General features: G+C 44.3%; 1 protein-coding gene across 9 annotated transcripts in view; it reads right to left on the reverse strand.

Moving 5' to 3' along the window:
* ppfia1 (PTPRF interacting protein alpha 1) overlaps positions 1 to 27,360 on the reverse strand; it is a 48,841-nt gene continuing 21,481 nt past the window's right edge. Inside the window, exons 8-32 of one of the 9 annotated variants that reach the window (XM_086223399.1) lie at positions 26,920 to 27,066; positions 25,052 to 25,186; positions 23,085 to 23,126; positions 20,870 to 20,953; positions 20,613 to 20,744; positions 20,413 to 20,475; positions 20,114 to 20,193; positions 18,710 to 18,860; positions 17,423 to 17,646; positions 17,049 to 17,280; positions 13,055 to 13,084; positions 11,792 to 11,916; positions 10,979 to 11,151; positions 10,784 to 10,877; positions 9,232 to 9,313; positions 8,936 to 9,136; positions 8,602 to 8,664; positions 7,609 to 7,635; positions 5,020 to 5,195; positions 4,100 to 4,197; positions 3,775 to 3,950; positions 2,472 to 2,540; positions 2,169 to 2,337; positions 1,880 to 1,942; positions 1 to 1,607 (exon numbers count right to left, since the gene is read on the reverse strand). In XM_086223399.1, coding sequence (XP_086079525.1) covers positions 1,887 to 1,942; positions 2,169 to 2,337; positions 2,472 to 2,540; positions 3,775 to 3,950; positions 4,100 to 4,197; positions 5,020 to 5,195; positions 7,609 to 7,635; positions 8,602 to 8,664; positions 8,936 to 9,136; positions 9,232 to 9,313; positions 10,784 to 10,877; positions 10,979 to 11,151; positions 11,792 to 11,916; positions 13,055 to 13,084; positions 17,049 to 17,280; positions 17,423 to 17,646; positions 18,710 to 18,860; positions 20,114 to 20,193; positions 20,413 to 20,475; positions 20,613 to 20,744; positions 20,870 to 20,953; positions 23,085 to 23,126; positions 25,052 to 25,186; positions 26,920 to 27,066 — 2,829 coding nt within the window. In that variant the 3' untranslated portion in view covers positions 1 to 1,607; positions 1,880 to 1,886. Of the gene's footprint in view, positions 1,630 to 1,879; positions 1,943 to 2,168; positions 2,338 to 2,471; positions 2,541 to 3,774; positions 3,951 to 4,099; positions 4,198 to 5,019; positions 5,196 to 7,608; positions 7,636 to 8,601; positions 8,665 to 8,935; positions 9,137 to 9,231; positions 9,314 to 10,783; positions 10,878 to 10,978; positions 11,152 to 11,791; positions 11,917 to 13,054; positions 13,085 to 17,048; positions 17,281 to 17,422; positions 17,647 to 18,709; positions 18,861 to 20,113; positions 20,194 to 20,412; positions 20,476 to 20,612; positions 20,745 to 20,869; positions 20,954 to 23,084; positions 23,127 to 25,051; positions 25,187 to 26,919; positions 27,067 to 27,360 lie in introns of all 9 variants that reach the window. The other 8 variants (XM_086223392.1, XM_086223383.1, XM_086223453.1 and 5 more) reach the window with 8 other exon arrangements.

A 27,360-nucleotide genomic window follows, 5' to 3' on the forward strand; every position in this document is an offset into this window, starting at 1 on the left:
ACAAAGAGCTTCAGTCTTTATCTGCAGTGGAAAATAAGTTTCAGTATTTTATTGAAAGTAAGCAATAAATAATACTGTGATAAAAATAGTTTATAAGTACTCAGACTGTACATCATTGTTACAAGATCAGAAGATTCAATGGGGAGAGCAGGAATAAAACAGCAACGTGATTTGCACGGTGCACAAATGACATGATCACAAGCAAAGACAGCTTCTACCTAAACTACACCGAGGGGACAGGAAACTCTTCGGTTCCTTCTCGCTGCCGAGAGCCGGAGGCGGAACCTGTGTTGTGCGAGGAGACGAGACAAACGGAGGTGTGGAAAATGGGCTTTAACTCTGACAGAGCGATGGACAAAACAATGACGTGGATGAGTAATAAATAAGACGAGAGGAGAAGAGAGTGGAGCTCAGAAACAATAAGGCTTGATATGAAGCGTTTGTACAAAGTGTTTTTGAAAAACAAAAAAAGGTTTGAGGGTGGGTAGCACCGCCTCGAGGGTCATCTCGTCACAGCGGGGGTCGATTGAGGCCTCGGTGAAGTTGGTCCATCGAAGGAGTTGCCACACTCTCGGCTCCTCAGTACAAATGAGCACCCAAATGGTGCGAGTTCCTCCAGAGGGGAGAGGTTTGGTTTCTTAAAGGGACACGCTGGGGTGGGGGGGTGAAGACATTTCCGCATGTAAGGCCAACTAGAGAGAACCTGGAATTCTGTTTGCATCTTAAAGTAGCCCTGTGGTTTGTTTTCTGCTACTGATATATGGCTTTAATTCTTTAATTCAAGAGTTTCCTTTTGGTATCGCAGATATGGAGAATAAAGAATACGAAAATATTCTGCGTTTCACATGAAATCTGTTGTCACCATCAGCAGGCTTGCCAGCAGTTATGATGGAGGACTCACAGTGTTGAGCAGTTCGTGAAACAGTCGGACAACTCCAGCAGTCTGCCTGACATTCACACATCTTTGACCTACGTAAGAGATGCAGTGACACAACATCACGAGTGATAAGCTACAAAAAAATCACGACAGTTAAAAAGGACAAAGAATATAGAATTAAGTTATATCACATGTCAAAGTCACTTCGAATAAATTCATTGATTAGAATTCAGATCAAGGAAAGGGAGACAAAAACATACATCTGGTCAATAGATTCAGGGTTATAAAAAAGATTAGATAAAATGTCTGTTGGTAGAAATATACAAACTCCAGACAACTGAAACATTCTGTTACATACATCTGAGAGCTGAGCTTAATACGGGCACAGTAGGGAAATGTTGCTTTCTTTTCCATATCCATATCCATATCCATATCCATATATATGGATATGGATATGGATATGGAAAGAGGGCTGATTAAAGGGACAGAGGCAAAAAAAACCAAACAGATTACATAGTAGATCTAAAATCAATTAAATGTCCCATTGGTTTACATAAATATAACAACAAATGATACATCTAGAAAGGTTCCACTAGGGATACTGAGATTGGTGAACAAGGTCCGTCTCCGTGACGACCAAACAACAAAACATCTTTTTGCAAGTCATTTCAGTTCATCATCCTGGTCTTGAAAGCAGGGAATTCCCCCTCGTCTTCAGACCAGCGGTTACCTATAGAAATAATGAGGATAAACTGAGAAGGGGAAGAGAGATGACCAGACACGAGAGGGAAGCCAGACAGAAGCCATGGACGGATGGGGGGACAGACAAGAGAGGAGGAGGAGGAGGAGGAGGAGGAGGAGGAGGAAGAGAGGAGAGGCGTAAAACGTGCGTTATTAGAGCCCATGACTCCAGGACAAGACAGCTGCTGTCTGCTTGTAAAGAGAGAGAAGCGGTTGTGCAGGGAGCGTCAGAGCCAAACTGGACGTTGAGTGTGATCTTACCGTTGTGTTAACAAGAGTAGGTCCTGACTGTGGCAGCGTCCAGCCTCTGTATAGACTGACTTCCTGCGTGTCCGTGTTGGCACAATCACATGCAAAGACATGCCATTAGTCACAGCATCGTAAAGTGCAGCAGAAGAGCCATTCAAAGAGAATTTAAGTACAAGAGGAGTCAGAGAATTTCTTCTTGAGTGAGTCACAGCAGGAACAGAGCAGGTCACACACACACGCACACACGCACGCACACACACACACAAGCATGTTTCTGTGGTGGCCTGTCCCCTCAGCTTACCATCCATTGGGCTCCTCTTTGGCTGCATGGAGGGAGATGCTGTGCTGCTACTGGTCACTCGGAAGTTGGCGGGCAGGGTATCTGATGCACCCAACGACATCCCCCTCATGTCTTTTGGCCGGAACTTCTTTCTCCATGAAGGAGCGCGGCGAAAGGTCTTATCATCATCCTGGGGGGGCGAGACAGCAGGGAGAGAGAAGGAAGGAAGTTGGCTTCTCCCTCGGGTTGTGAGCAAGTGAATGTCCTTGTGATTCAGTCAATGAATGTGGTGTGTGTGTGTGTGTGTGTGTGTGTGTGTGTCACCTCCTCCATTTTCCTGTCCGTGCCTATGGCCAGCAGGCTGTTGTATTCACGCTCCAGAGTTGCCCTGGCCTAAACCACACACACAAGAGAGGGGGAAAACACCGACTGTTCAAGAGAGAAGTAACAAGTGCATTACTGGTGTTGCGTTACTGGTGTTCCTCAAACCACTGGTGGACACGGGAGGGAAGAATTGTAAAAACTAAACTGTAGGCAAAGATAGCATAAAAAAATCCAGCTCCCTGTATTCAGGGGCTTGAAAAGTAAAAGCCTTTACCTGATGCGGTTTGCTTCGACACACAGGGTTTAATGGGATGCTAACCATCAAATATTCTACTCAGTTTCAGGGGATGTTCGGTGAATGACGGTGAGAAAGTGTCTCCAAACTGAAGGACACCACACAACAACCTAGATGCATGTGAGCTGTTTCAAGATAGAATGAAAGAAAGTGATCTCTTCTTCCTACTCAACAAGAGTCCAACACTAATAAGTCCCTCAGGAGGGAGGGGTCAGGGCCACTTTAACCAGGCTGAGTCGTAGGGGACGGCTTGCATCTCCGACTCAGACTCAACCACTGTGACTTGTCTCATCACAATATGAAGTGTGTTTACGGTCATCAGTGGAGAGGCACTTTTACAGTGGTCCAAACACCAGAAACACCAATTATTTCTTCAGTCAGGCAGATTTTGATAGCTGTTGATTATTGAGTCCGTCTGGAGCAGGGGGGCCACCACAGACACCACACACAAGATGTTTGTTACGTTCCTGACACTGAACCATCAGGGATCAAGCAATACTTGGCAGGTGCTTGGATAACTCACGTTTATCGATCTCCATCATGGGCTGACTTCAGTCAAGCATGCCAGCAAACTCGTGCAGAGGCCCAAGCCACTTGGTGGAAGAGTGGAAACGTCTCCTCCATGGAGGAAATGTTCTCCAGCCCTGCCACTGATGCTACTGCAGCATTTACTCTCTTCTCTTCCTGAGGTGCCATTTTTGTTTTGAGACAAGTCTCCCTGTCATCACACCTTAGCCACGCCTCCTCACAGACACTGACTGGTGAACCACTGGGGGGATTCTAAAGTGATCTTGCAAATCCAGCTTCCACACAAGGTAAGTTGTTCAGTTGATCACGACTGCAACAGAATGCTTGATGGAAACACTCTGTCTCTGGTAGACATTTGACTTACAATTGGAACCCAAAATTTGGACTTTTTTACTCACTTGCTGTCTTGGGGCGTGAGATCAATTTGAGTTCATTTCCTGTACTACGCCATTCACTGGGTGTGTGCTTGTGTGTGTTCACCTGTGTGTTTTGAGTGGGAATCTGCAGCAGCAGGGCCAGGGTGTTGTGATCAAAGGTTTCATCCAGGGAGAGCAGCGCTCCATGGACTCCGCTCTCATAAAGGTTGCTGCTGTACTCTTTCAGCCCGATGGCCTGAACCCAGTTGATCACTCGCTCATTGCTCCACACCAGCACATCTGCAGAGGAGGAGCAGAATTAGAGCTCTGCTTCAGTCCAGTTCAACATTTCCTTCCTCTGGTGTCCTTCACAGATTTCCAGAGGATGACACATACAACTACATTTCTGAGATGAAGTTGCGTTGTTAGTTACTCTGGGTGTTTGTTACCTCTGAGCTCCAGCTGAGACTCTTCCCTTCTCCTCTCCAGCTCCTTCCGGTCGTAGTTGAGCCTCCTCAGACACATCACTCCACACTGGAAACTGTTCCTATTGCACACAGGCACAGAAAGTCCCTCATCATTCATTTGGATACCAATTCACAGTTTCCTGCAATAACAATGAACGTTCCCTTCTTGTGTTACAGTGTTCCATCCAAGTACGGTAAATACAGAATTACTGGAAATTAGAGATGGATAGCAAAATAGAAATAATGTAAAATGGAAATCTAAATGAATACATATATATATTAAAAGGCAGCCCAGTGGAGCAGTGGTCCTCCCTGTGGCACCCAGCAAGAAGGTTGTGGGTGGAGCCCCGGCTGCAGCACGGGGTCTTTCTGGGTGAGTCTCCATGTTCTCCCTGTTCCTGCTGGGTTCTCTCTGGTACTCCAGCTTCCTCCACAGTCCAAAGACATCAAGAGGGACCAGGTTAATCCAGACTCTAAATTGACCGTAGGCGTGGCTGGGAGAGCCAATGGTTGTCTGTCTCTATGTGTTGGCCCTGCCATGGACTGGTGACCTGTCCAGGGGGAAGGCTGCTGGGATAGGCTCCACCCCCACCACCCCCCCTTATCAGGATAAGAGGTAGAAAATGGATGGATGGAAGGATGGATGGATGGATATACATTAAAAAACAACAAACAGGTACACATGTACACACACAGGGGTATGAAAGTGTACCAGTGCAGGTATAAATATAAATACGGAACCGTGGCAGCATACTTTGTGAGTACTGGTTAAGTCGGAGGCAGGCGCAGGGATTGATGGATTGGTGTATCGCTCCCATCTGTACCTCCCAACCTTTAGCAAGGCCCTGCTTTGTGTTTCAAAGTTTTCGGAGAACAAAGAAAGTCATAACAAAGAGTTTTACCTGTGGAAGCTATCCACCATTTTGAGCTGCCCCCGGAGGTCCTTCTTGGTGAGGTGGTCGAGCATGCGGGCGTCCACCAGGGACTCCATGAAGTATGAGCGATACTGTGGTAAACCCAGGCTGGGCAGCCACTCGTTACCAATCCATTCATGGTTCATGTCCCCGTACGCCAACGTCTGCAACCAGAAAGAGAAGAAGTCTAACGACTGGTCTTGGGTTTGTGGGCTCACTTGTTTTGGATGATTAAAACTCTTCTCAGGCTGAATGGGACTTTTTTTTTTTTTTTTTTTTTTAACTAGGGATGCAACCAACCATGCAATCTATTTAGTCATTGTTCCCTCAGTACTTCCCCTTGACCAATGATCATGTCATAAGGTGCATTCGGAAAACCTTCTCATAGTTCTTGTAAAAGCTGGAGAAAGTTGAGTCTGCAGCAATTTAATTTGTAGGAACCCAGTCTGGAGGGCCACTCTTAGCTCCCACCTCAGAGCCACGACTTTCTCAGCACATTCGGCACTTTCAGTCCACGCAATGATTGGACCAGCCGCCAAAGAGCTCCTCTGACCACCTCTTTCCCACTCAGGGCTTTATACAGCACATGTTGATGGCGTGCTGCCTTTAACGATTCAGCTGTCACTGTTCTCACAACTTGAAAAAAAAGCAGATACTGGAGCTGCGTCAGTTTGTCTTCAACCAATTCACATGAACCACACCCTTCACCAAAAGTTCAAACGTTTGGTGAAGGCTGCTCCAATCAAATGGCCACTGATTGTGATCTAAATTATTTGCTTAGCAAGAAAATGTGCACGACAATTTCTCTCTGTGCTGTGAAAAATGGCTAAACACTTCCGTGAATATTCCACAGACGTGCTGACCGTGTCCACGTGTGAACGTCTCAGAGAAGGACTTTACCTCCATCAACTTCACAAGGGACACTGAGAGTGTGAGTGTACTGGTATTTCCATTGTTGAGGGAATAATTGAGGGTTGACTGAATTGGTCAATAGCCCTTTGTTGTTGTTGTTTTTATATTCTCTATGGTTTGAGTAAATCTAGGAAGGCCCTGTGCTCTGTTCAAGACTTCTATGCAAGGATTCCCAAAATGTGGTGCGTGACGGCTGCCACTAGGGGGTGCGCAAGATAAAAAATGTGATGGCGGGTTTGAGTGTTTTTTAAGTGGGACTTTCCCACACACTGAAGACATGTAAATAAACATTTCCTTTGTAAAATTGAAAATCAAAAGCTGACATATAATAAATGAATGCAGGCTATTCCAAATGCACCTCATCTTCAGATGCAGAAGAAGAGTAGAGGAGCTCATGGTCTGTGCACTGAATGCAGCACTCTTGTGTTATTTTCTCCAAAAGTGTGGGGCACTGGGTGGCGCGCCAACCCGGTTGGGATATAGAAGAGGGTGCAAGGCCAAAAAGTTTGGAAACTGCTGATCTACGGGGACAGATTGTTTTTTGCCTCAGTATACATACTATGTTCTAACTTGGCGTGCTTTGCACATTTAGCATTTAAAAAAAATACACATTTTATTCTTCAGGAAAATAAACTTTGAATCACTCAGTTGCTTTTCAATGCTTGGAGAAAGAGAGAGAGAGAGAGGTGGTAGTTCAGAGAGAGAGAGGTAGACAGGCCCTGACTGTAGTTTGTGCTAATGCGCCAAATAGCAGTTCAAAGAACCCCCCCCACCACTGCTCCTTCACATTGAGAGGAGTCAGATGCGGTGGTTCAGGCATCTGGTCGGGATGCCTCTCTGATGCCTCCTCCAGACTCCTCGGGGAAGACCCAGGACATGCTGGAGAGACCACGTCTCTGGGCTTGCCTGGCAACACCCCAGGATCTCCCGCAAAGAGGTGGACAAAGTGGCTGGGGAGAGAGAAGTCCGGTTCTCTCTGCCTAGGGGGCTGCCCCCGCGACCCGACCCCAGATAAAAGGAAGAAAATGGAAGGGTGGATGGATGTTGTGTGATAAACAGAAGTCTTCAACTCAGCCCGGTCAATGGTATTCAGCTGATATTGCTTTCAGTGATGGGCCTCAAAAAACAAACCAAAAAACCCTAACAAACATGACTCTTTCCCTTTTGTGCTGAGAGCATCTACCCTGAAGTAGGAGCTAAAAAGGTTCCTCAAATCAGAGTTCCTCGCCACTGGGAAGCGCCGTCAACAACTGGTTGCCAGTGGCGAGTTCCTATAACTGCTTGGTCTGAAAGCACCTAAGAGTGTCCCACTCATTGAAAAACAAACATAGTTGATCGGACAACTTTCTACTGTGAACAAATAGTACTACAATTCTGAAGATAACTCGTTATTTCAGGTATTTTGCTTCACACAGTATTTGGCAGAGCCCGTATTAAAATAACCCTGACACGTGAGTAGGTATCACAGTACAATTTGAATGAACAGCCTCAGACATGCGCACTGTGAATGTCCCTGGTGGTATTTCCAACAAACCGAATCAATACAAAGGGGAAACTGCAGCATTGCCTCTGGGAGCCACAAACAAGGACTGAACAGTGGTGTTAAGAAATTAAACGGTGACAGGGACTAAAAAGGTGTGGTTTATTTGGGTAATGAGTGCAAACCTGGGCCCAGCTACCCTCGTCATCCTCCTGGTGTTAGCATGGTTAGAGTGAGCATGGTGACAAGAAAAGAAAGGTGAGGTTAGTGAGGCAGCAGTTCTGGGTTAGAGCAGCTTCATGTGTGAAAAGAAAATTCAAGGCAAACCAGAGAAATCAACAGTCAGGCATCAAACAGGAAGTCAAAAGTGGACAGAACAAGTGTGTCTTCCATTGTGGAATTCTTAACTGAGATTTTTCACTATATCTTTAGGTATCATCTGATCAAGATATATTTTAAAAATGATGAGAACATGTATGAATACGATAATCGGAGATGACTGCCCTTTTAGGATGATTTTGGAATCTAATACTTGTCGTGTTATTTCCTCCCATTAATCAAAATCCAAAACGGCAACACACACACACAGTGCAAGCTAGCATACACATGTCATGTAGTTGAGGTGGTCACAATGTCAGCACTGAGAGCAGCAGTAAGATTTTCTCCATTTGTACGAGTTCCAATGAATACACTCTTGTTTACTGTGGAGCAGCACACTGCGTGTTGATTTGTTCAACACCCTCTTGCTCGCCTCTGCCTCTCAACACCGACAGGGGCCACAGATGATTGAATACAATCCATCCATATTTGTCACCAAGAACCCGGAAATTAAAATTTTAGCAGTAAAGCTCCATACATTCAGTATTCCTTTAAATGTGTACACAAACCTGACCCTCCTCTCCGTCCCGTCAGATACACACCAAAAATACAATTTAATTCTATGGGAAGCACTGTTATTACCACAAAAAACAAAACAAACAAACAGAAATAAGGCCTTGTTCCAAGTTTGTCAGAATTATTAGTCAAAAATGAGTGGTTGACTTCAAGGAAGTCTCAAGTTCTCATATCTTCATGAAAATAGCGAGGGCTGGCTGTCCTGACGGGAACTTGGAACAAGCCCCGACAGTCGCTAAAAGTGGGAGAATCCACTCATGTCCAGCCTATCAGAGCAGACTGACCGTGGGAGGTGTGGCTGCCAAACTTTCCATTTCTTCATGTGTGACCCAAACGTTTCTCGTGGTCTGATCATTTGACACCCCCATATCACAAGTGAGTGCAGCGTGCAAAATAGAAGAACGATGAAGGACAGAGAGAGAGCAGAACAGAGAGTAGATCAAAAGGCAGTTGTTATTAGAAAACAAATTAAGAGGTTAAAATGTTAATCAGTACCAGTGTCATGCTCAAGTTAAACCCAGCATTAAGATTTACAAAAGGGCAAAATCTCAAAGTCTGTACTATGGCGATGTACGTTAACGACTAATTGTCAACATGTGCTGCATTAAGAGGCAGTACCGTTCTTGAGGTGGGTGGGGCTGAGGGGCTGGTGAGAGACATGATTTCTTGAATGGCAAGGCGGAGTTTCAGACGATGTAAGGGGTTGCTGATGCCAATCTCCCTCTGGATTTCTGTGTCCGACAGCGCTGACATAATGGCTCCACTCTTCACATTAGCACGGCAAGCGGCCACATACCATGCTGGCATACCCACCCACAGCTATCCACCATGGGAGAGATGAGGGACAGAACCATCAGTTAAACAGCAATGGGCATGTTCAATGTATGAACGGGGTTTTGTATGAGTGTTTTTACCTCAAGCCAAACAACAACAGTTGGTCCATCCCACTGGGCAAATGGCAGGCCCTGCCTGCGAGCCTCCTCCAGCAGTTCATGCCTAACACACAATATTGGTTTTTTAGCCAAAATGCAGAAAGAGCTTGGCTGCTGTATGGCACACACAACCATACATAGGCCACAAATCCAAAATGCACAGATCCCCCGACCTTCCCAACATCACTTGAACAAACTCAAACAAATCCAAACAATGAGCTTGAGAGAAGAGATCGAGAGAAAACAGAAAAAAAGAAGAGACACGCACTCCTCTAGAAACCCCAGTCTTAAAAGCACAAGACAGAATATTGACCTAGAGTAGTCTGAAGAAGCCCTCACTACCCAGATTCATCCAGAGAGGTCTGGTGGAAACCCTCTGAGAGCCGTCAGCACTCAGATCTTTATCAGATTTCTTTAAGAACCAGTGCTTTTAAAATTCACTTAGATAAATAACTTTCAAATGAAAGCCTTCTTCTTGAACAGTAGGGGACCCAACATGCATAAGGGGAAATATATAGGACAAGAAAACTTTGCAATGGCTCTCTAAACATTTCATGCACACGCTTAGTCGGTCATGAAAGAACAAGGCCATTAGATGAAAATCCCAGGATGTTTTTCAGGATTTTGGAAGGCTGATTCAGGCTTTCTGGAAAAAAAATACTTCAATTCACTAGCATGGGAACAAGCTGTGGCTAATCCTTTAAAAAAGAAAAAAGAAGGCCTGTATTTGGCCACTAGATGGAGCTGTGTGCTGCATCACAAATAATGAGCAAGGTCATCCCATGTTTGGCAGACCTGCAATAAGAAATGGCCAAAGAGAGTTTCTAACCATCTTAGCATTACGAGCTTTACATTGTTTAATAAATGATCTTTTTCCTATTATTGTCTCATGCTCCAGAGGACAAATGGTCACTGACTTCAGCAAACACACACATTCCTGTTAGTCAAGCTCCTGTGTGGAAAGCGAGGTAAAGAGCAGCATGGGAAGCCATCAGACATTCAGAGGGAGTGTTATTCAGGGGGGGTGGGGGGCTCAGGGTTATGGGTCAGGTAAATAAGAAGCCAAGTGTGGGAAGAAGAGAAGGCAAAGCAAAAGCAATTATGAACCAACTTACCCTGTCTTTGGACTACACATGGAATGAGAAGGGGATGATAAAAAAGAAGAGGGAGGTTGGCAACACAATTAAGAGAAAGAATGGTTATTTAAAAGCTGCATGGAAGCAATAAAAATCTGAGCTATTCATAAAATTATTGCAAAAAATTACAAAGGATGGAAAAAATAAAATTGTTGTGGGAGGTGACTGTGATGGAAAGGACTGGGTGTGGAGTGGGAGGAAGATGAGCTGATGGGAGTGAGCATGAGCCAGGTGGCAGGGAGTGAGCCAGGTCTGTACTGCAGCTGGAGCACAAGTCCACTTCTGAAAATTCTTACCACTCAGCACTGGTATATGAATCCTGTCAGTAGCAAGTTATGTCATTGGGCTTAAAAATGGTTTTCAGTTGAAATGCAGGGGGCTGTTAGGAAGACACCTACTTCTTCTGCAGCTTCCTGTTCTTTTCTGCAGGACCTCCCAAGGTGCCCATCCCTAAACCATCCTTAGGAGAGCCCTCTGCCTCGGGAGTACCAGCTACAAACACACATTGACAACTCGGTCAATGCTCTGACGAGGCCAGAAACACAGAGGCACTGTCAGCATGGAACAGCACTGTGTTTTCATGAGCATCTGACCTTGGCTGGGGGAGTCCTTGCCAGGAATGCTGGGTCGGCCCTTCTCCTTCTTCCCAAAAAGACGCCCAATCGAGGATTTGATACTCTTCTTCTTGGCTGCCTTGTTGAGGGAGTCCTGGCTACTGTTACTGCTGCTGGGGTTACTACCCTGGCCGTCTTGTAGGCCAACCAGACTGTGGGACCACAAGAGAGTGATAAGGCAAGAAAGAGAGAAGAGACAAACCAAGGCATGAAGGAGGTTCACTCAACGGTGCGTCCCATCGATGAGTCTGTGGGGGCCAGCACTTTCCATAGCAGATCATCAAAGATCTCTAATATTGTGTTTTTGTTTTATTGTGTGTGTAAGGAGGAGTTTACTTTGACTAAGAGATGCTGTCCTGAATCATTACATTAGAGATCATTTGTGTGAAAATGTTTTCAGCCAGGGTTACATCAGGTGACCTATATTAGCATTTTAGTTTTTATCAGTCTGAGAGCCCAACACCACCATTCATCTGTTTGTTTTTCTGTAGGTGTAAAGATGCAGTTAAGACGTGTGTGTGTGTGTGTGTGTGTGTGTGTGTGTGTGTGTGTGTGTGTGTGTGTGTGTAGCAGGATAATGGTTGACTGTGAGGTTCATTTAAAAAAAAATCTTAAAAAAAGCAGCCTCCATGTAGCACTTATTCTGAAAAAAAAAAAAAAAAATTATTCTGAAAATTTGGACTTTGTCCATCCAAGGAAGCGATGGGATTTTCAAGAGTAAAATATCCGTCGGAAGGATGATAATACATCATTTTTAGCTCCAAATATGAAGTCATTTCTTCAGGCACTTACCCTCGGATGTCTCTTATGTCCTCGTGGCTGGCAGCATGCCCTGCATCCCTGTTCAGCCGCATGGAGCGTGGAGTGGTTGGAGGTGACGTCTCACATCGGATAGTGGCTTTGTCATCCTGAGCAGACTGCACAACAGTGGAAGAGATGCACGGAACTGAGAGCCAAGGAGAGCACAAGAAACAACAGACCAAACACCCACAACTTTCCCAGAGGGCTCGGTTCATGAACACTACAAACTACGCTTTTCTGTTTCCGCACCACAAAGATTTAGTGCAGGATTCTCAAGTGCTCTAGAGTGACCTGGCTCAGAAGTGGAACCAAGACAAATCAACTCTGCAGAATTTTCTACAAAAGGTGATTATGATTCACCTGATAATGAAATCAAATCCAAAAGTGCTAACCCCGTGGGAGGAACGGTTTGGGGTTTGTTTGTTTTGGACCAGCTACATACAGTCCTGTTCAAACTGTCCCTGCACTTCATTCCTGTTGACCCTGTTAACTGGGTTATTACCATACAACTGCGCTTTGAATGGTCTTGATTTTTATTTCAGGTCAGCTGATTCACAACTGCAACCGGCAGGGTTTTTCTTTTCAGATTCTCACAAACAGGTGTCTTGAGTTTCTAAGATGTTTTTCCCCAATGTGGATCATCCTGGATGATGCATTTGAGAGTCTGTAAGATAACATTTTTGCTGCTCTGCTGTATCTGTTAGCCATAAATCCCTGAGAGCTTCATGCTAAACATACATGGCGGACTCCTTCTGACTTCAGGAGTCGCAGAGACCTTTTTACCTCCTGCATCACCAGTTTGTGACTCCTAAAGTCATAAAAAGCTTAAGACAGATTTGTGTCTACTTGACAGGCAAAATATACTTTTGTGAGGATAAACTACTTCTTTAATGACTGACTGTGTGATGTGACTTCACTTGTCACTGCATTTCATCAACAGGGACAATACCTACTTTCTACAATGTGTCAAGTAAAAACATGTTCGAAAACTAAGTCCAGCTTGTCTTGCAGTCTGTGTTTCAACACACAAAAATATTGAACAATTTTGAAGAGGAAATAATTCAAATTTCACGTTGGTGAGCAAGCTATGGTATTTTGGGGTATATTTAGGCAGAATAGATTATACTATATACATGGAGAAACCAAAGTCAAAGTTTGTGGATTATACTTGGGGTTCTAAGGTCGGGACATGAGGGGAGTGAAGATAATAGTGAGAGAGCTGAGAGCACCCAGTGGAACAGGTCTCTAGTTTACCTTCCTGCGGTGCTTGCGCAGGTCACTAGGCTGAAGCATGGTGAAAAAAGAGAGGAGAAAAGCAGTTAGTCAGACGCATGACAGACCAGCAGTGGAACCAAGCCATGCACAAGAGCAGGAAATCCGAGCTAAATATACATTGATTTATCCATGTGCACTGGCACACATGCACACACAAAGCAGGGAAAATGCAATTAAAGCAGTACTTCACCAAAAGGCGCATCACTTCTTTGTGACTGCAGAAAGAGTCAGCCACGAACACTTAGCTTGAAGCGAATGACGACATCTATAGCAGAAAACCTGTCCAAATAGGCCATGTCTCCTTTATCGAGCCACACACTCGGTAATCCACCGACATTTTGCTTTGAGCCAAAAACAAACCATAAGACTTCCAGCTCAGCACCAAACAGGTACGGGGGAGTGCGGGGGAGTTGGCTCAAAGGAATACGCCAGCTGGTCATCGTCAACATGAAGCGTTTGTGGATTGCTGAACATACAGATGGTTAAAGAGGACATGGATCATACCAAGTGATGGGCTTCAGTGTTTTCCAACAGAAGCTTTGCTGTTGTTAGCAGTCAGTTGCTGTTAGCATCAAGCTTAATGTACTTGGCTGACATTTCTGCATTCTGTAGCCACAAAAAAGTAATCTGGCACTGAGGAAACCTCTTTGTGGTCTCAAAACAACTAATTACTCAGCATTTAAACGGGAAAGAAACAACTTGTTTTGGTTGAAGTATCACTTTAAGCTGTACAGTGAAGGTGTGATGTTCTTGGAGGGGAAACGCAGAGTCTGCAGGAGCCCCACACTGGCTATGTAGAACATCATAAACGCTAAAAAAACAGAAGGCACAGCAAACAACCACGCTAGGAGATGGGTCAGCACAGGGTCGGATGGGTGCAGCCTAGTACAAATATACTGTTCAAGGAAATCAGGGGATGTGTATGTAGAGTTAGTACTAGAGTGTAAGTACTTGAACCTTTGTTCAAGTACTATACATATTACAACATAAAGCCTCACTGCATGCTCCTGAGACCAAAGGGCCTCCTCTGGTGACATTCCCTATGACAGTGAATGTACCGTCAGCCAGGCTGCAACCTTTGCCACCGAAGCTAACACGTTGTGCCCCCTGTAAGTGCTGAGTCAAAGATGAATTATTTATGGATAAAGTGATGGCTCTAAGTTAGTTAGGTGTCATTTCATTTTGTACCTTATCTCTTGACATTAACTCTTCCCATAGCTGCTCAATAAATAAATAAAAAGCTAACTAGCCTTAGCCTTTGATGCCAATGCATCAATTAGCATGCTCTAATCACAGGTAACAGAGAGACTTGGCCTGTCACTTTAGGTGACATTACCACTTGGCCGGGGGCAGGGTAACACCTGAATTTATCTACCAGAGCTGTGCAAGTCATATTTTCCATTATGCACATGAAAGGGAGGGGGGAGGATTTTTTCCCCTCTGCATTCCTCACAAGCCTGGCATTAGCAGAGCAAATAAACCATCAGCCTCCCACATTTTTATGGGAGGGTTTTTTTCTCTTGCCCCTGGAGCAAAATACCTAATCACTCATTTCCTTTCCTCAACTGACACAGTGAGGCCAAGGAATGGAAGAGAATGGTGAGCTACAAAAATGGAAAACAGGAAGAGGAGACTGAGGGGGAGCAGAAAGTTAATTTAATTATCCCAACTGCTATTCTTCTTTCTAAATAATACGGAAGTTATCATCATTGGTTCCGTAATGACAGATGTGATAATTCAACATGTAAACAGTAACAGTATTTTTTTTGTTTGGTTGGCAGTATTGTCTGAAGTATAATCTGCCAAAATAAAAGCATCTCCCCCTCCTATGTTTTAAGGTTTTCCCGCCTCTGATTAAAAAAAAAAGTTTGTGAACCGTTTATGTTCATCACTCTCAGAGGACACTACAGCACATTAAATAGAAAATTACTGCTCAGAGATCAAGCCAGTTCATTATTTCATCCAACTTCAATAAATACAACACATTATTGGAAAACATTTGTATATTGTAATATTTTTTTCTAACAGTCCTGTAAAGACAGGGGAAAAAATGATCGAACTGAACAAATTCCTAAAAGGCTCGCCTGATGAGTAACATCAGGCCCGGCAGTACCAGGAAATCCAACGGCATTGAAAAAACTCGGCTGCTGGAAAGTTTTAAGAATAAAAACTTAGGAACAGGACTTGACACAGATGAAGAGATTTCAAGTGGCAGACAGATGCCATTCATGCTGGTCTAAATGTCACAATGCTCAATGAGCAGGATTCATTCGTCAGCTTGTATGACTTCATGCTGTGTAGTGTTGTGTGTTGCACAGAAAGCCTCAGGAGATAACGCGACCAAACATAGAATAACAGCCGTGGCAGTGTGCCACACGGGCCTGGGGCCAAAAAAAGTGACTCTTACTATGATTCGTCTCATTGAGAAGATTAAGGTTGGGTACCCAGAACCGGTTCCTAATTGGAACGTCCGGTTTCAGAACCGTTAAGCAGCTTTTTGAATTTTGACTTTTTTTTTTCCCGGTTCCGAGTGCCTGCACTAGTTTGTTTTCAGGGTGTGTATCACTCCGCTCTGCGTTCTCTGTGCGTTCGCTAGCAAGAATATCAGTCGTCTGAACGTGGACCCCAAAAAACGCTCGAGGGTCTGGCTTCATTTTAATTTGAAAGAGGACGGAGTAGCACAGAGCAACATCTGCAAAAAAAACAAAATCTGCCAAAGGAGGATCACCACAAACATGACGAACACCTCAGCCTGCCTGGTGTCACGTTAGCGAGTGGACTGAGTTCAACTGGTGGCGTCGCTCTCCTGCGCCCGTCGCTTCCTCCACTTCAGACAGTCAACCTTCATCATCAGCCATCACTCCTCGTTGCTGACAGAATCCGTTTGGTGAAAATGATGGTGGTTGTCTCATTCTGAACAAACCTGCTTAAGCGACAGACGACCAGTTCTTAAAAGTGTGTCTATCTGTTTCTAGTTGTTGAATGCTTGCTAAGTGAGGCCAACGCTAGCCAGTCACAACCTGCTGCTGCTGCGTGAAGCAGTCGCGACCCCAGCCAGCAGCGTCTACATCCATCTTATACATGTACATCCGTCTGAGCTGCAGACCTTTGTTTTTGACTAGAACTGGCAATGTGAATAAATAAATTGGCCTGTGTTAAGACTTTTTCCAACAAAAAATTCTCCTGATGAAGAGGCTGTGACCTGTTGACTTCCATCTCAAAGAATCGGAATCGATAAGCGTTTAGAACAGGAATCGATATTGAGAATCAGAACCAGTAAGATCCAAATATACCCAACCCGAGAGAAGATACACTTGCTCTGTCTACACATCCTAATTATTTGGTAAGCTCAATGACCTTTTAAACCCACAACAGAGAAGGTGTCTGCTTACATAAAAACAATTAAAGATGTCAAAAGAAGGTAAGTAGAGAGGGAGACTGCACCCACCGCAGGACAGAGGAAGGGAGGTGTAGAGAGGTTTGCAGGTACCTGAAAATATGGCGCATAGCTATAGGCTTGAGGGGGGGGAGTGAAGCCAGCTGCACCATAGGGCAGGTAAGTTACTGTCTGCTGGGACAGGGAGCTCTGGATGATGAAGGGATCAGAGCAATAATGCTACAGGTAGGGGGCAGTTACACATACACACGGTTATGTACTCCCACACAGAGAATGTTAGTGCACTGAGAACAGGGATAAGGAGACAGTATATACTGTATAAACAAAGAAAAACAGAGTTTAATTACGCATATAAGAAAATTTACACTTAGACCTAAACTGCAAGAGGATGTTTCAGCAAAATATCACCTCGGAAATGTGCACAAAAAAATTCCGTATTCTGATTTATTTGACTTACATAATGAGAGACACAAACTTGTGAATACTGGATAAGGCTTTTCAAAACTGGGGGGAAATAAATATGCCTGTTGTAGATGTATGGTCCTGGTTAACTGACACATGTCGAGGAGGACTTACCAAGGTCATGACACCCATGCGGTCCAGTTCTCTGTTGGGGCTGCGGGGAATGCGTCTAGGGGTCGAGTGGCCCGAATCTGGGGGCGAGCCACCCAAAGAAGAGCCTGCACACAGTGACGGAGGGATGGAGCTCATGGAGCGGAAACGTCCTCCCAGGCTGTCGCTGCTGCCCACCCGGCACTCAATCTCCTCTGCCCGGATGGCTGTGCTCTCCTTCTCCTCTTGGATCATTCTAGAAAGCATAGGAAAGTCAAATTAAATTCAGTCACTATTGTTGAAAAGATATAAGAATCATGACGAAGCTCTGGGCCTTTATGAAGCAACAAGGCTGCAATTTTACTGAGATGATCGTTCTGGCTTTGTAGCCCTGGTACCTAATTTCATTGTTAATAGCGTCCAGCTGCTCTTGAAGCATTAAGGCGAGGGTCTGTGCATCAGCCTGGCCACCAGGGGACAGAAGGTCCACCGAGCTGAAAATTGTCTCTCGATCCTCCTCCAGGTCTGAGGCGTCCATGTCACTCTCAAAGGCCTGAGCTACATTTGCCAGCACATTTGCCTGCTGCACACGCTCCCACTCCTGCTCATTCAGAGTCTGAACCTGAAAATACACACACACACATACACACACAAGAGCGAGCGAGAGACAGAGAGAGAGAGAGCGAGTGTGAGAGAGAGAGAAATTAACAGAATGCTGCTGAGGATTTGTCACTGAAACAGAGACAACTAAAACTGGGCACACGGAAGGAGTTTTAAAATCCTGACCAATTAATGAATCTGATTCCATCAGGGGAATCTTTACTATACAAAAATTAGAGACATCAGCCAATCACATAAGGATCTTATCAACATCAAGAAAGAGCGGAGCCCATGATCTCAAGAGGAAGCAGATATAAACAAAATGGAAACTGACACTGTGCAACAAGATGCTTTAGTTAATGCATTGCAGGGAGAAAACCCCAAGCAGGAGGACAAACAAGCCGGTGAGAACTGGAGGTGAGATTAACTGTCACTTTTAATAACTGTCAACAGCCGCACCATGCTAACGGCACCCTGAAGGGCTCCAATCTTTCCAGGTGGATGGCTTGGGATGTACCAACATAATCTTCCAAATTTAAAGTCCTTAATATCAAACATGTCTTGAAATGCCCAGATGAGTCTTTTGGCAGTGCAAGAGGCTTCAGACTGTATCTGCAACCCCCCCCCCCAATATGACTAGAACACTTGGGTAATGTTTTCCAGATAGCCTTGATACTGGAATGTCCTGCGATTGTCAGGAGGGCCAAAAGAGCCCCAACTCAGCCCTATTATCCTGTAGTGTGTGCCCAGCATAAATGTCCCTGAAACCTCAACCCCACTGACTTACATGCCTCTGATGTCCAGAGTGGAAGCAAAGAGGAAGAGAGAAGAAAAGTGAAAAAAAATTAAAGGAAAACTGGACTGAACTCCTGGAAACACATGACTTCAGCTGAAGGTTTGACTCCAACTTCACTAGTTCATGCTTGTCTGTATTCATGCAAAACATTTATTTTTGTTGATGTGTCTACAACCTTCGCCCTCTGACAAGAATCACAGCAATATGAAGCTCAGATGGATTCCATGTGTCTACTACCATTTTGTACCCTATTGATGAAAAGACAATGACCGATGAACTGAGAGCTCACCTTGGACGGCTCGTCCCTAAGTGCTGCCACTCGTCCTTTCTGAGGTCGCCTCAGCACAAGGGCACTGCCATAGTGGTCTGAGTTACTGTCCATTATCGAGGAGGCAGATACTGGATACCTGAAATCTGGGGTGCTGCCCAGCTGTGATCGTCTGGAAAAAACAAACGCATACACAGACTGCACGTAAAACCATGGCATGAACACCTTTCAGACTCATCAATTCATTCAGTCATGCATTCTAAACCAGAGGTACTCCAATACAAATCTCGAAAGAATTGTTCTAGTGGGTCAAAGGTCCATTTATTGAGGTCGGCCAGGTCACATGTGATCATACTGGAATACTCAAAACAAAATGCCCTTTTCATTCAAAACAACAACAAAAATATGAACTAAAATACAATGTCATTTCCTTTTTGACATTAATGAAAATGAATAGTTGAATCAAATAAAACAAGAGCCCAGTCATGAATCCAAAACAAACAAGTCAGGAGGGGCTAAGAGCACTTTTCTTTTTAAATATTAACACAAAGAACCACAAGGAAGAAGGAAAAATGTATTTCTGTCCTATGGTCAATCAAGCATCTCAAGAATTCCACACTAGCATCCATGCTAACATCAAACCAAACGACCCTTTCAGTTTAACAAACTGATTAACATTTTTAAAACTGCTCCAAAAACAAAATTAAAGTTAAAATATTGCGCCGTCAGCAGTGAATTCTGAGTGACCCAGTAAGAGGCTGTCTGTGGACCGTTGGCACTGAGACGAGTCCCAGCCAGTATATCGCGTCACGGGGGGCGGGGGTGCGAGCGAAGTGCAAGTGCAGTTGCTCGTAAAGTATCGGCGTACCTGTCTGTATGTGCTGCGGCCGCGAGGGCAGGGCGGAACATAAATGCTGCATTTGGAGATATTAAAAAAAAAAAAAAAAGAAACATAATAGGACTAAAACAAAAACGCTCTGGCCAGACCGGCCATGCAGGAAACCTCCCTACGGCCGCCCTGCCGAGACGTGCTGACCCAACCACAACACACAGTGAAGGACTAACAGCTCAGGGGCTACAGATAGGGGGGGCCACCTGCTGAGGATCACTATTCTAGACTTGTAAGACAGAGTCAACAGAAATCCTTGCTCATATACAACACAATAACATAATTTTGGAGAAAGCAGGAGAGTTATTCTGCCAACAATTCATTTGAAAATCTAGTCATACTGTTTAAATAATGGAAACAAGAGAGTGTTATCTGGTAGGTCCAGTTTAGCTCGCCTCAAAATTATCGAAGTAAAATATCACATTCATTTTTTTGTAATTTCATTATCAAGTATGTCAATGTTTAATTCACACATACACGAATGTTAATTCAACTGCGTGCTTAACTAAACTCTGGGAAGCAGTAAAGCAACTTACCCATGGAGTAGGGAGTTGCTCCTGCTCCTCCCCTGCTCGTTCTCTGCCCTCATCGTCTCAATCTGAATAAGGAGCTGCTCCTACAGGAACAGGAATTAACAGACATCTTGTCATTTGATGGAAACACAGAGTCTGCAGCCTGAGTGAAAAATGTTGCCTTTGAAAATACAAGGTGTGTTTGCATCCAGCGTCACCTAGAATTTCCAACACAAAGTAAGTGCATTGGAAATTCAGGGCCAAAGTTCAGTGGAAGGAGCAGCTTTCTAAATGCAGCCATTGAGCTGGCAATGGTCCCTCACCTTCTCATGGTGAGACTCTTCAATCAGTTTCTTGGTGTGATCCAGTTCTCTCAGGAGGGCGTTCTGGAGAGGCAGAGAGACAGGAACAACATGGCAAAGTGGCAGTTGTCACTCGACTAGCATGCAACAGGACATAGAAGCAGTCGTGATGCAAGAGAAGAGTTATGACAGAAAACAATACAGCTTTGTGTTTTCATTACTTTGTCCTCCAGGGCAGACATCCTCTCTTTCAGGTGGAGCTGCAGTCTCTCGTTAGACTCTGACAGGAGTTTATCCACTGTCTCAGAAAGACGCTTGTTGTGCTCCTCATTCATCTTCTCTCTCTGCCTCGCCTACAAAACAGAAAAACAACTCTTCCAAACAGTGCCTATTTTGACTCAGAAACAGAGAAATATTTAAGGCACAGGGGGTACGCCTCTTTCAACAGCAGCCCATTTCCATCTTCCTTATTCCTCACCCTGAGCAGCTCCTGGTTCTTCTCCTCCAGCTGGGCTTCCATTTGTCTCAGTCTCTCCTCCACATTGCCATGGCGTTCCTCTGCCTGAACATGAGGGGCCGAAAATAAAAAGCTCTTTATCGTTTTCTCAGCTGAGGTGGACTTGAGGCCCAGTATAATCAAGCCTTTCAAATCGAATGGCTGCATCTGCAGAGGTTTGCTTTCATGCCCCCCCCCTCTCCATACACGTGCTGGCTTGGCTTGACTGGATTTGACTTGACACAACGCCCATAAGGAGGTAGGGATGTGCATCTCCGTTACAACGGAAATAAGTATATTGCTCGTGTTGATTTGATGACACTGCCCCATTATTTTTTATCTAAAAGCTTTCATCACGAAGCAGCAAACTGCAGAATTATTCGGTTTTTATCAGCAGGAAATTGCGCGACCTATTCAGCAAAAAGCAACCATACAAAATAGTGAGAAGCTAAATTCCAGGGAGGGAATCACTCCTAGGAACAGGTCTTCCAAAAAGGAAATCCAGCAACTATCTAGTCACCCTCACGCTGATGGAATGTTGGAGGAAACGTTTGGGTTCACCAAACACTGCTGGAGTTTCAAAGGGAAAGGCTAGGTAGTCATCTCACAAACAATTGTCGTGAATGGTTACCAACTTAAACGCACAAAAATACATACGACACATGCCATGGCGAGTTCGAAGAAAACCAGGTCTGTGTTGAACCCCCTGCTCACTGTAGCTTGGAGTTACCAGCCATGATGTTTTTGGTGAGGCTAAAACATTGGTGATGTTTTCCATAGCAGCTTGGCAGGTCGAGGCTTCAGACGAGCAGCATGGAGCAATTTTGGAGTTTAGTATTTGTTTTGTGTACGGTTACAAATTGGTCACTATTCACTTCAATTATCTGGCAGATTATTGCAAAACCTTTCCTGTGAAAGTCCAGTCGCGTTTTGTGGACTTCACCCAACCTCCGATTTGCATAAAGGCGAGTAAATGACGTCATTTTCATTTTTGAGTAAATTGTCACTTTAATATTTAGAAACATCTTTCTCTGTGGTCGGAGAAACGAGCTGCGTCTGACAACACGTGCTTGTTTCAGGGAGAAGCGCGGTGGTCACTGGTTAGTTGCAATCAACAAGAAATCCCCTCAACCCTGACTCCCGACGTGGTCCATCGTGGGCGTTGTAGAGAAGGCAGAGGGGAGCCAAACATGCTAACTGATCTCAATGCCACTGAGCCAGACTTGTTGGCATGGCAGGCAGACTGCAAACTCAACCATGGTGACAGCGGTTTGTCATCGGTGTGACCTGGCACAAGATGTGTTTGACTTGACATGAAAGTCTGCGTGACGTGGCTTGACTTTGAGCAGCAAATGGTAAAACACCACTGGAGAAGAGATGAGTAAAGGTCGGAGTGCATTTGGCCCAGTGTAATATTCTAGGGACCAGGGTGGGTTCACTAACTCCAACAGAGTGGGAAGCATATCTACAAGCAGTGAACCATGCACCAGCTGCATAGGGAGAGAACAGCATAACAAAATAATACAAAAACAACTAAAACAAATACAAAAGAAAATGTTCTCATAATGCAAATTCACCATTTCATCCCAGTTCTACCATGGACAACAGGCATGTGTGTAGAGTACTACTTGATTAGGAAATCATAGCTTATGAACATTTTGATTGTATCCAATTGATATTTTGAATTCTTTTTCTGGGACACAGCCTGTTCCTGTTGTTGGGTATCTCAGGGTCTCTACATGTACTTAAGCAAGCTGGGTAGTACTACCTGCTTATGTTAAACACCAATATAAGGGGTTTTTCTGTGTTTGAGGAAAAAGGAAAAATGTACCTGCATCAAGTTCTGAGCAACATAGCACACAAGCTCAAAAAACACAAACACGCAGGGGTAGAGAAAATGCTGAGCTAAACTCTACAGGAAATAGAACCATTTTGAAATATAGTCTGGTACGTCATTTAACCAGGCACTCGTCATACAAAGAAAATGAAATACAATTTGTGAAGTCAACATTTTACATGGGAGTGTTTCCAACTGGAAATTCTTCTTGTGATATCAAGGAGCACAAATTCTTTCTGCTTCAACTTGTCTGCAAATGTAAATCCTGCCATTGCTTTTTATCAGCCCAGTTAAATTCAGTAACAGAACTAAAGCCTTCAGGAGAACATGGGTATTGTAGTTTTAGTGAAGCTGGTCTACCTTTGTCTGAGTCTTAGTGCCTTTAGAACCACACGGAACACACTAGGGTTTGAAAAGGAGGTGGTAAAGGCAGCATGGAGACCACACAAAAACACCATGAGAGAGAATCACAGAAAGAAGGCAGCACATACATTCACTGTGAGTTTAAGCACAATCATGATGAGGTGTTTGGAGGTAGAAACAGATTCTGTCAATCCAATAATGGACAATTACTTATTCGAGCGGCGTCACACTCAATTTCTTGAACTTAATGGTTACTGGTGTTATATTCTACCTGGGTTCTAGTTTCCTGTGTGTCTGGGTCAAAATAATTCACAGGAGCCAGAATGATTAGAGTCATTCAAACATTACTTGAGAGACCAATGAACCAGCAACCACGCAACAGCTTAACAGAATCATATGCTGCAGACATAGTTGAAGTCATTTAACAGGCAGAAATGACTGTTGACCTGCCATCTGTGCACTTCTGGTTTGGGTTCCTTATTCATAAGTTCAAACACATGGGAACGTAAATCTTGGGATGAAGAATTCTGTACTAATCCATTAAGACAGAGCAGGTAAAGAACGAGATGATATCAGATGAAGAACATGGGAGATGTTCAGAATGATCTCCATTCATGTCTGGGAGCAGCATGAAGGTAAAACTGAGCATACAAAGGCACTTTCACTCCATGCCTGACTGTCTCCCATGTTCTCAAGAACTACACACAGTCAAAGAGGAAATGAGTGAGCGTCATCACCATCAAAAACGCACGAGTGGTTCAACAGCTTAGATGGATGGTGAAACCCACAGCTAAAATCCTGACAGAGAATAAAAGATTGCTGTGTACGTTCTTAATCTTAATGACGTGCCTAACAGTTGCAGTATTTTTATACCGTTACATCCAGGTGCTGGGTGTGTGACAGCAGACAGAAATCCTGGTTTGGTACATAACCCCACAGCTGCTATCTTTCCCCCTCCCCCATGGCTCAGACCAGTGGTTCTGTCAGTAATACTGCAACCCTCCCTGATAACCACCACTGATGTGCCCTTCAGCAAGACCCGTAATGCCAACTGCTCCAGTAGAGGAGGTCAGATTGTGGTTGTACACGACCAGGTGTGAGTGTGTAACAGAGATTCTGACTGATGCGGAGTGATTTCAGGCTGAAAAGCAAACAAGAGAGAATTCCATAACAGGTGAATTACTTTCAATGTGTTAAGTCCCAGTAATCTCAACCGTCCAATGTCTAGTGCTATAAAACTCAGTGTTTGATGTTGCTTGGCCACCCACAAGTAAATGTTACATTCAGTCTTCCTTTTTTTTATATATCCGTCTGTATTAAATTCGCTTGTTTTCATTTGCTTTTTCCCCATGCAACTTTGTACAGTGCCTTACTGTAGAGAGCGAGTACAGTGAGTAAAATGTGGGATAGTGGCTAGGAACTCTTCAACAGCAACAAAGCTTCATTTGAACCTAAGAGACATGACATGAGCCAGATTCAATACTAATAAGGTTGTACACTGGCCATCTAGATTCAGCAGCAACAAGTGTTGTCCAAGACAAAAGCTCAAACTATAAATGGAGAAAAAACATGAGCCAAATGTCTAAAAATAGGTCCCAGTGAATATTTGGAGTAACATAAACAATGGCTTCCCCTGCACTTCCGCAGAGGGCAGCTACTTGTTCTGATGTAATGGAACTCATCTAACATACTGTGTTTAAGATGGGATCATGGGTAGAACTCCTACACTTTATCTTTATTCTGACAGAAGTCTTGTCCATAGCACACTTTTACAAATTTTACCAACTGTGTTGCTAACCAGAACTTTAATGTTTGCCGCATCACAGGCAATTACAAAAGTGCCTCTTTTTGAAGAAAATCAAAATGGAGTTGGCATCAATGTCAAGCCTCCTGCAGGAGAAGAAAGTGAACTCCCTGAACAACTATTGATTGGAAATCATTGGAAATCCCACGTGAGGCCATACCTTGGTGAGGGCAGCAACCCTCTGAGCCAGCTCAGCCTCCACCTCTGGGAGAGTCTCAGCCTTGCGGATGGTCTGCTGCAGCTTCTGCTCAGCCAGCTCCAGCTTCTCCTGAAGCTGCCGGTTTTTGTCCTCAGTCTTCAACAAACACAGCAAAAGCAAACATAAGCAAGGATGTTAAGACTCATCTGTGAACCATTCTGGTCTCTGGGTTTTTTTTCCTTCAAGGAAAAGAATGTGGCAAAATCTAAGACTAAGAGAGGGAAAAGAGGGAGGTAAAGGTAGAATGGGAAAAGAGATGGGAAAGGGTAGGATGGAGGGGAGAAAGAGAGCATCAATAAGAACACAAAGGCAGGCAAAATCCATGAGAGGGAAGAGACATCTTCAACTTAGTGAGTACATATAAAGAAATAAGCCAGTGTCTTTGAGGCTTCCCATTCAAGGCATGCTGCGCTGCTCAATGTGTGAATACAGCAGGAATTCATTAGCAGGGGTTAGAAAACTTAAGAACTGCAGGCAGTTCCTGTTGGAAGACAATTCAGACTCAAAAACCACCATCAGCACATGCTGACAACAGTGGGTTTTCAGAACAGAATTCAGATTATCTACTCAAATAAAAGCAAATGAACTGAGTGCGGAAGTTGACCTTTGCATCACTTCTCTTAAAACACACTGTGCATGTTTCTGGTGCACTGCTTTAATGCAGGACAGGAGCTCTGTTTACCTGCTGCAACATCAGCGCCATCTGAGTTATGAGCACAGTGACATTTGAAGCAGTACACTTGAAATATTCCTGCTGTCTAAATGGCAAGTTTTTCATCTGAATGTGTATGAAAACACACAAAAAAGCAGCTCATGATCTTGTGCCGCTACCTTGCCTCTGCTAAATGAGGCGTTCATTTCAGTCATTTCTGTGCTGGCATACACAGTCCTGCAGTTTCTGGGATTGTATATGCCTGAAGGGCCTCATCCCTCTGCATACAAAACAGACAAGCTGGGATCTATGAGTGTGGCTCCTGTGGTGAGTGCAGCAGCTTACACTATCATAATGGAAGCCCCCTGCTCTGCCAGCTGGGTGTAGCTCAGCCGGTACAACACCAGTAAGGTATATGCCAAACACCCTGATTTCCCTCAAACTCAAACTACAAATTATACTTGGTTTGTCCATCACAACACAGCAAAAATTAATCTAAAATACGGCTGCCAAATTTCAACTCAAAATATGTCACTTCAAACATGGAACTGCCTGCCATCAACTGTTTTTTAGACCATAGAAAATTGTATAAATTTCACTTGTTCCAGTGTTTGATACTTTTTTGTAAGATTGAATTTCTTAGAAAAAGCAATCACCTTGGACGTTATCATTGTTTTCACTGGACAGTTGCCTTGAACATTTTTCCAGTTTTGAAGCAAACAGACTTGAGCCCAGTTTGTGTGTACCTCATATAGCTTTCCAGTCTTGCATCCTCAGACATGCACTGATGACCACTGAATGTCTAATTCGGCCATTAAAACTTGTCAATACCGGAGAGCCACCCAGATGGCCGACAAAAACAGACATATTCCATCAAATCTGCATCCTCTTTGCATTTGAATGTGCTTCTTGTTGTGATAAAAACAATGAATTTAAGCATGCATTCCATTCAATTCTGCAGGCAAAAGGAAAAAACTTGAATAAATTGTTGAAGAATGTAAATGCTCTCCACCACCACCACCAAAACACCAAATGAGGGGAACAGCTTGAGAAAGAAGCACACTGATGTGGTGGTCGGTGGCTCATGGTGGCCCTACACCGTCCTCGGGCACCTTCTATTAGTTTTCCCTTTAATGTGCCACTTGTCTATAAATAATGGAAACACTGTGGGGCCTACTTGTCTGAAGAGAGAGTCCTTGTTGGCTACTTCATTCTCCAGCTTGTCATTCAGGTCATGCACAGAGGTAGCCTCCCGTTGAGCTGCCAGGTAGCGCTTCTCTAGCGTGGTGATCCTCTCCTCCATGTCCTCCTTCTGAGCCATTGACTATACAAGCACAAACACACGTTTGAGTGACCACCAGTGATGAGCAGCTCAAGGTTTTTCAAGAGCTGCCCCACTTGCCCCGTTATGAGAGCTAAACCGTCCTGCTTGACGGAGGGAAACATCTCTTCTCTGCTTAGCATTTCACTCAAATAATGTACAAACATGATGGGTTTGCCAGCAACATTAAACTGAAGTATAATGTGGATACTGTCTGCAACATCAGATAAACACTGGGATTAGCACTGCCCTCAACCAAAGGCTGTCCTTGTCAATGAGTTGATGGCAGTTCAAGCG

The sequence above is a fragment of the Aulostomus chinensis genome, chromosome 2 (assembly GCF_037954235.1).
Source record: "Aulostomus chinensis isolate RoL2024-O1b breed Wild chromosome 2, RoL_Achi_v1.0, whole genome shotgun sequence".
In the NCBI taxonomy this organism is placed as follows: domain Eukaryota; kingdom Metazoa; phylum Chordata; class Actinopteri; order Syngnathiformes; family Aulostomidae; genus Aulostomus; species Aulostomus chinensis.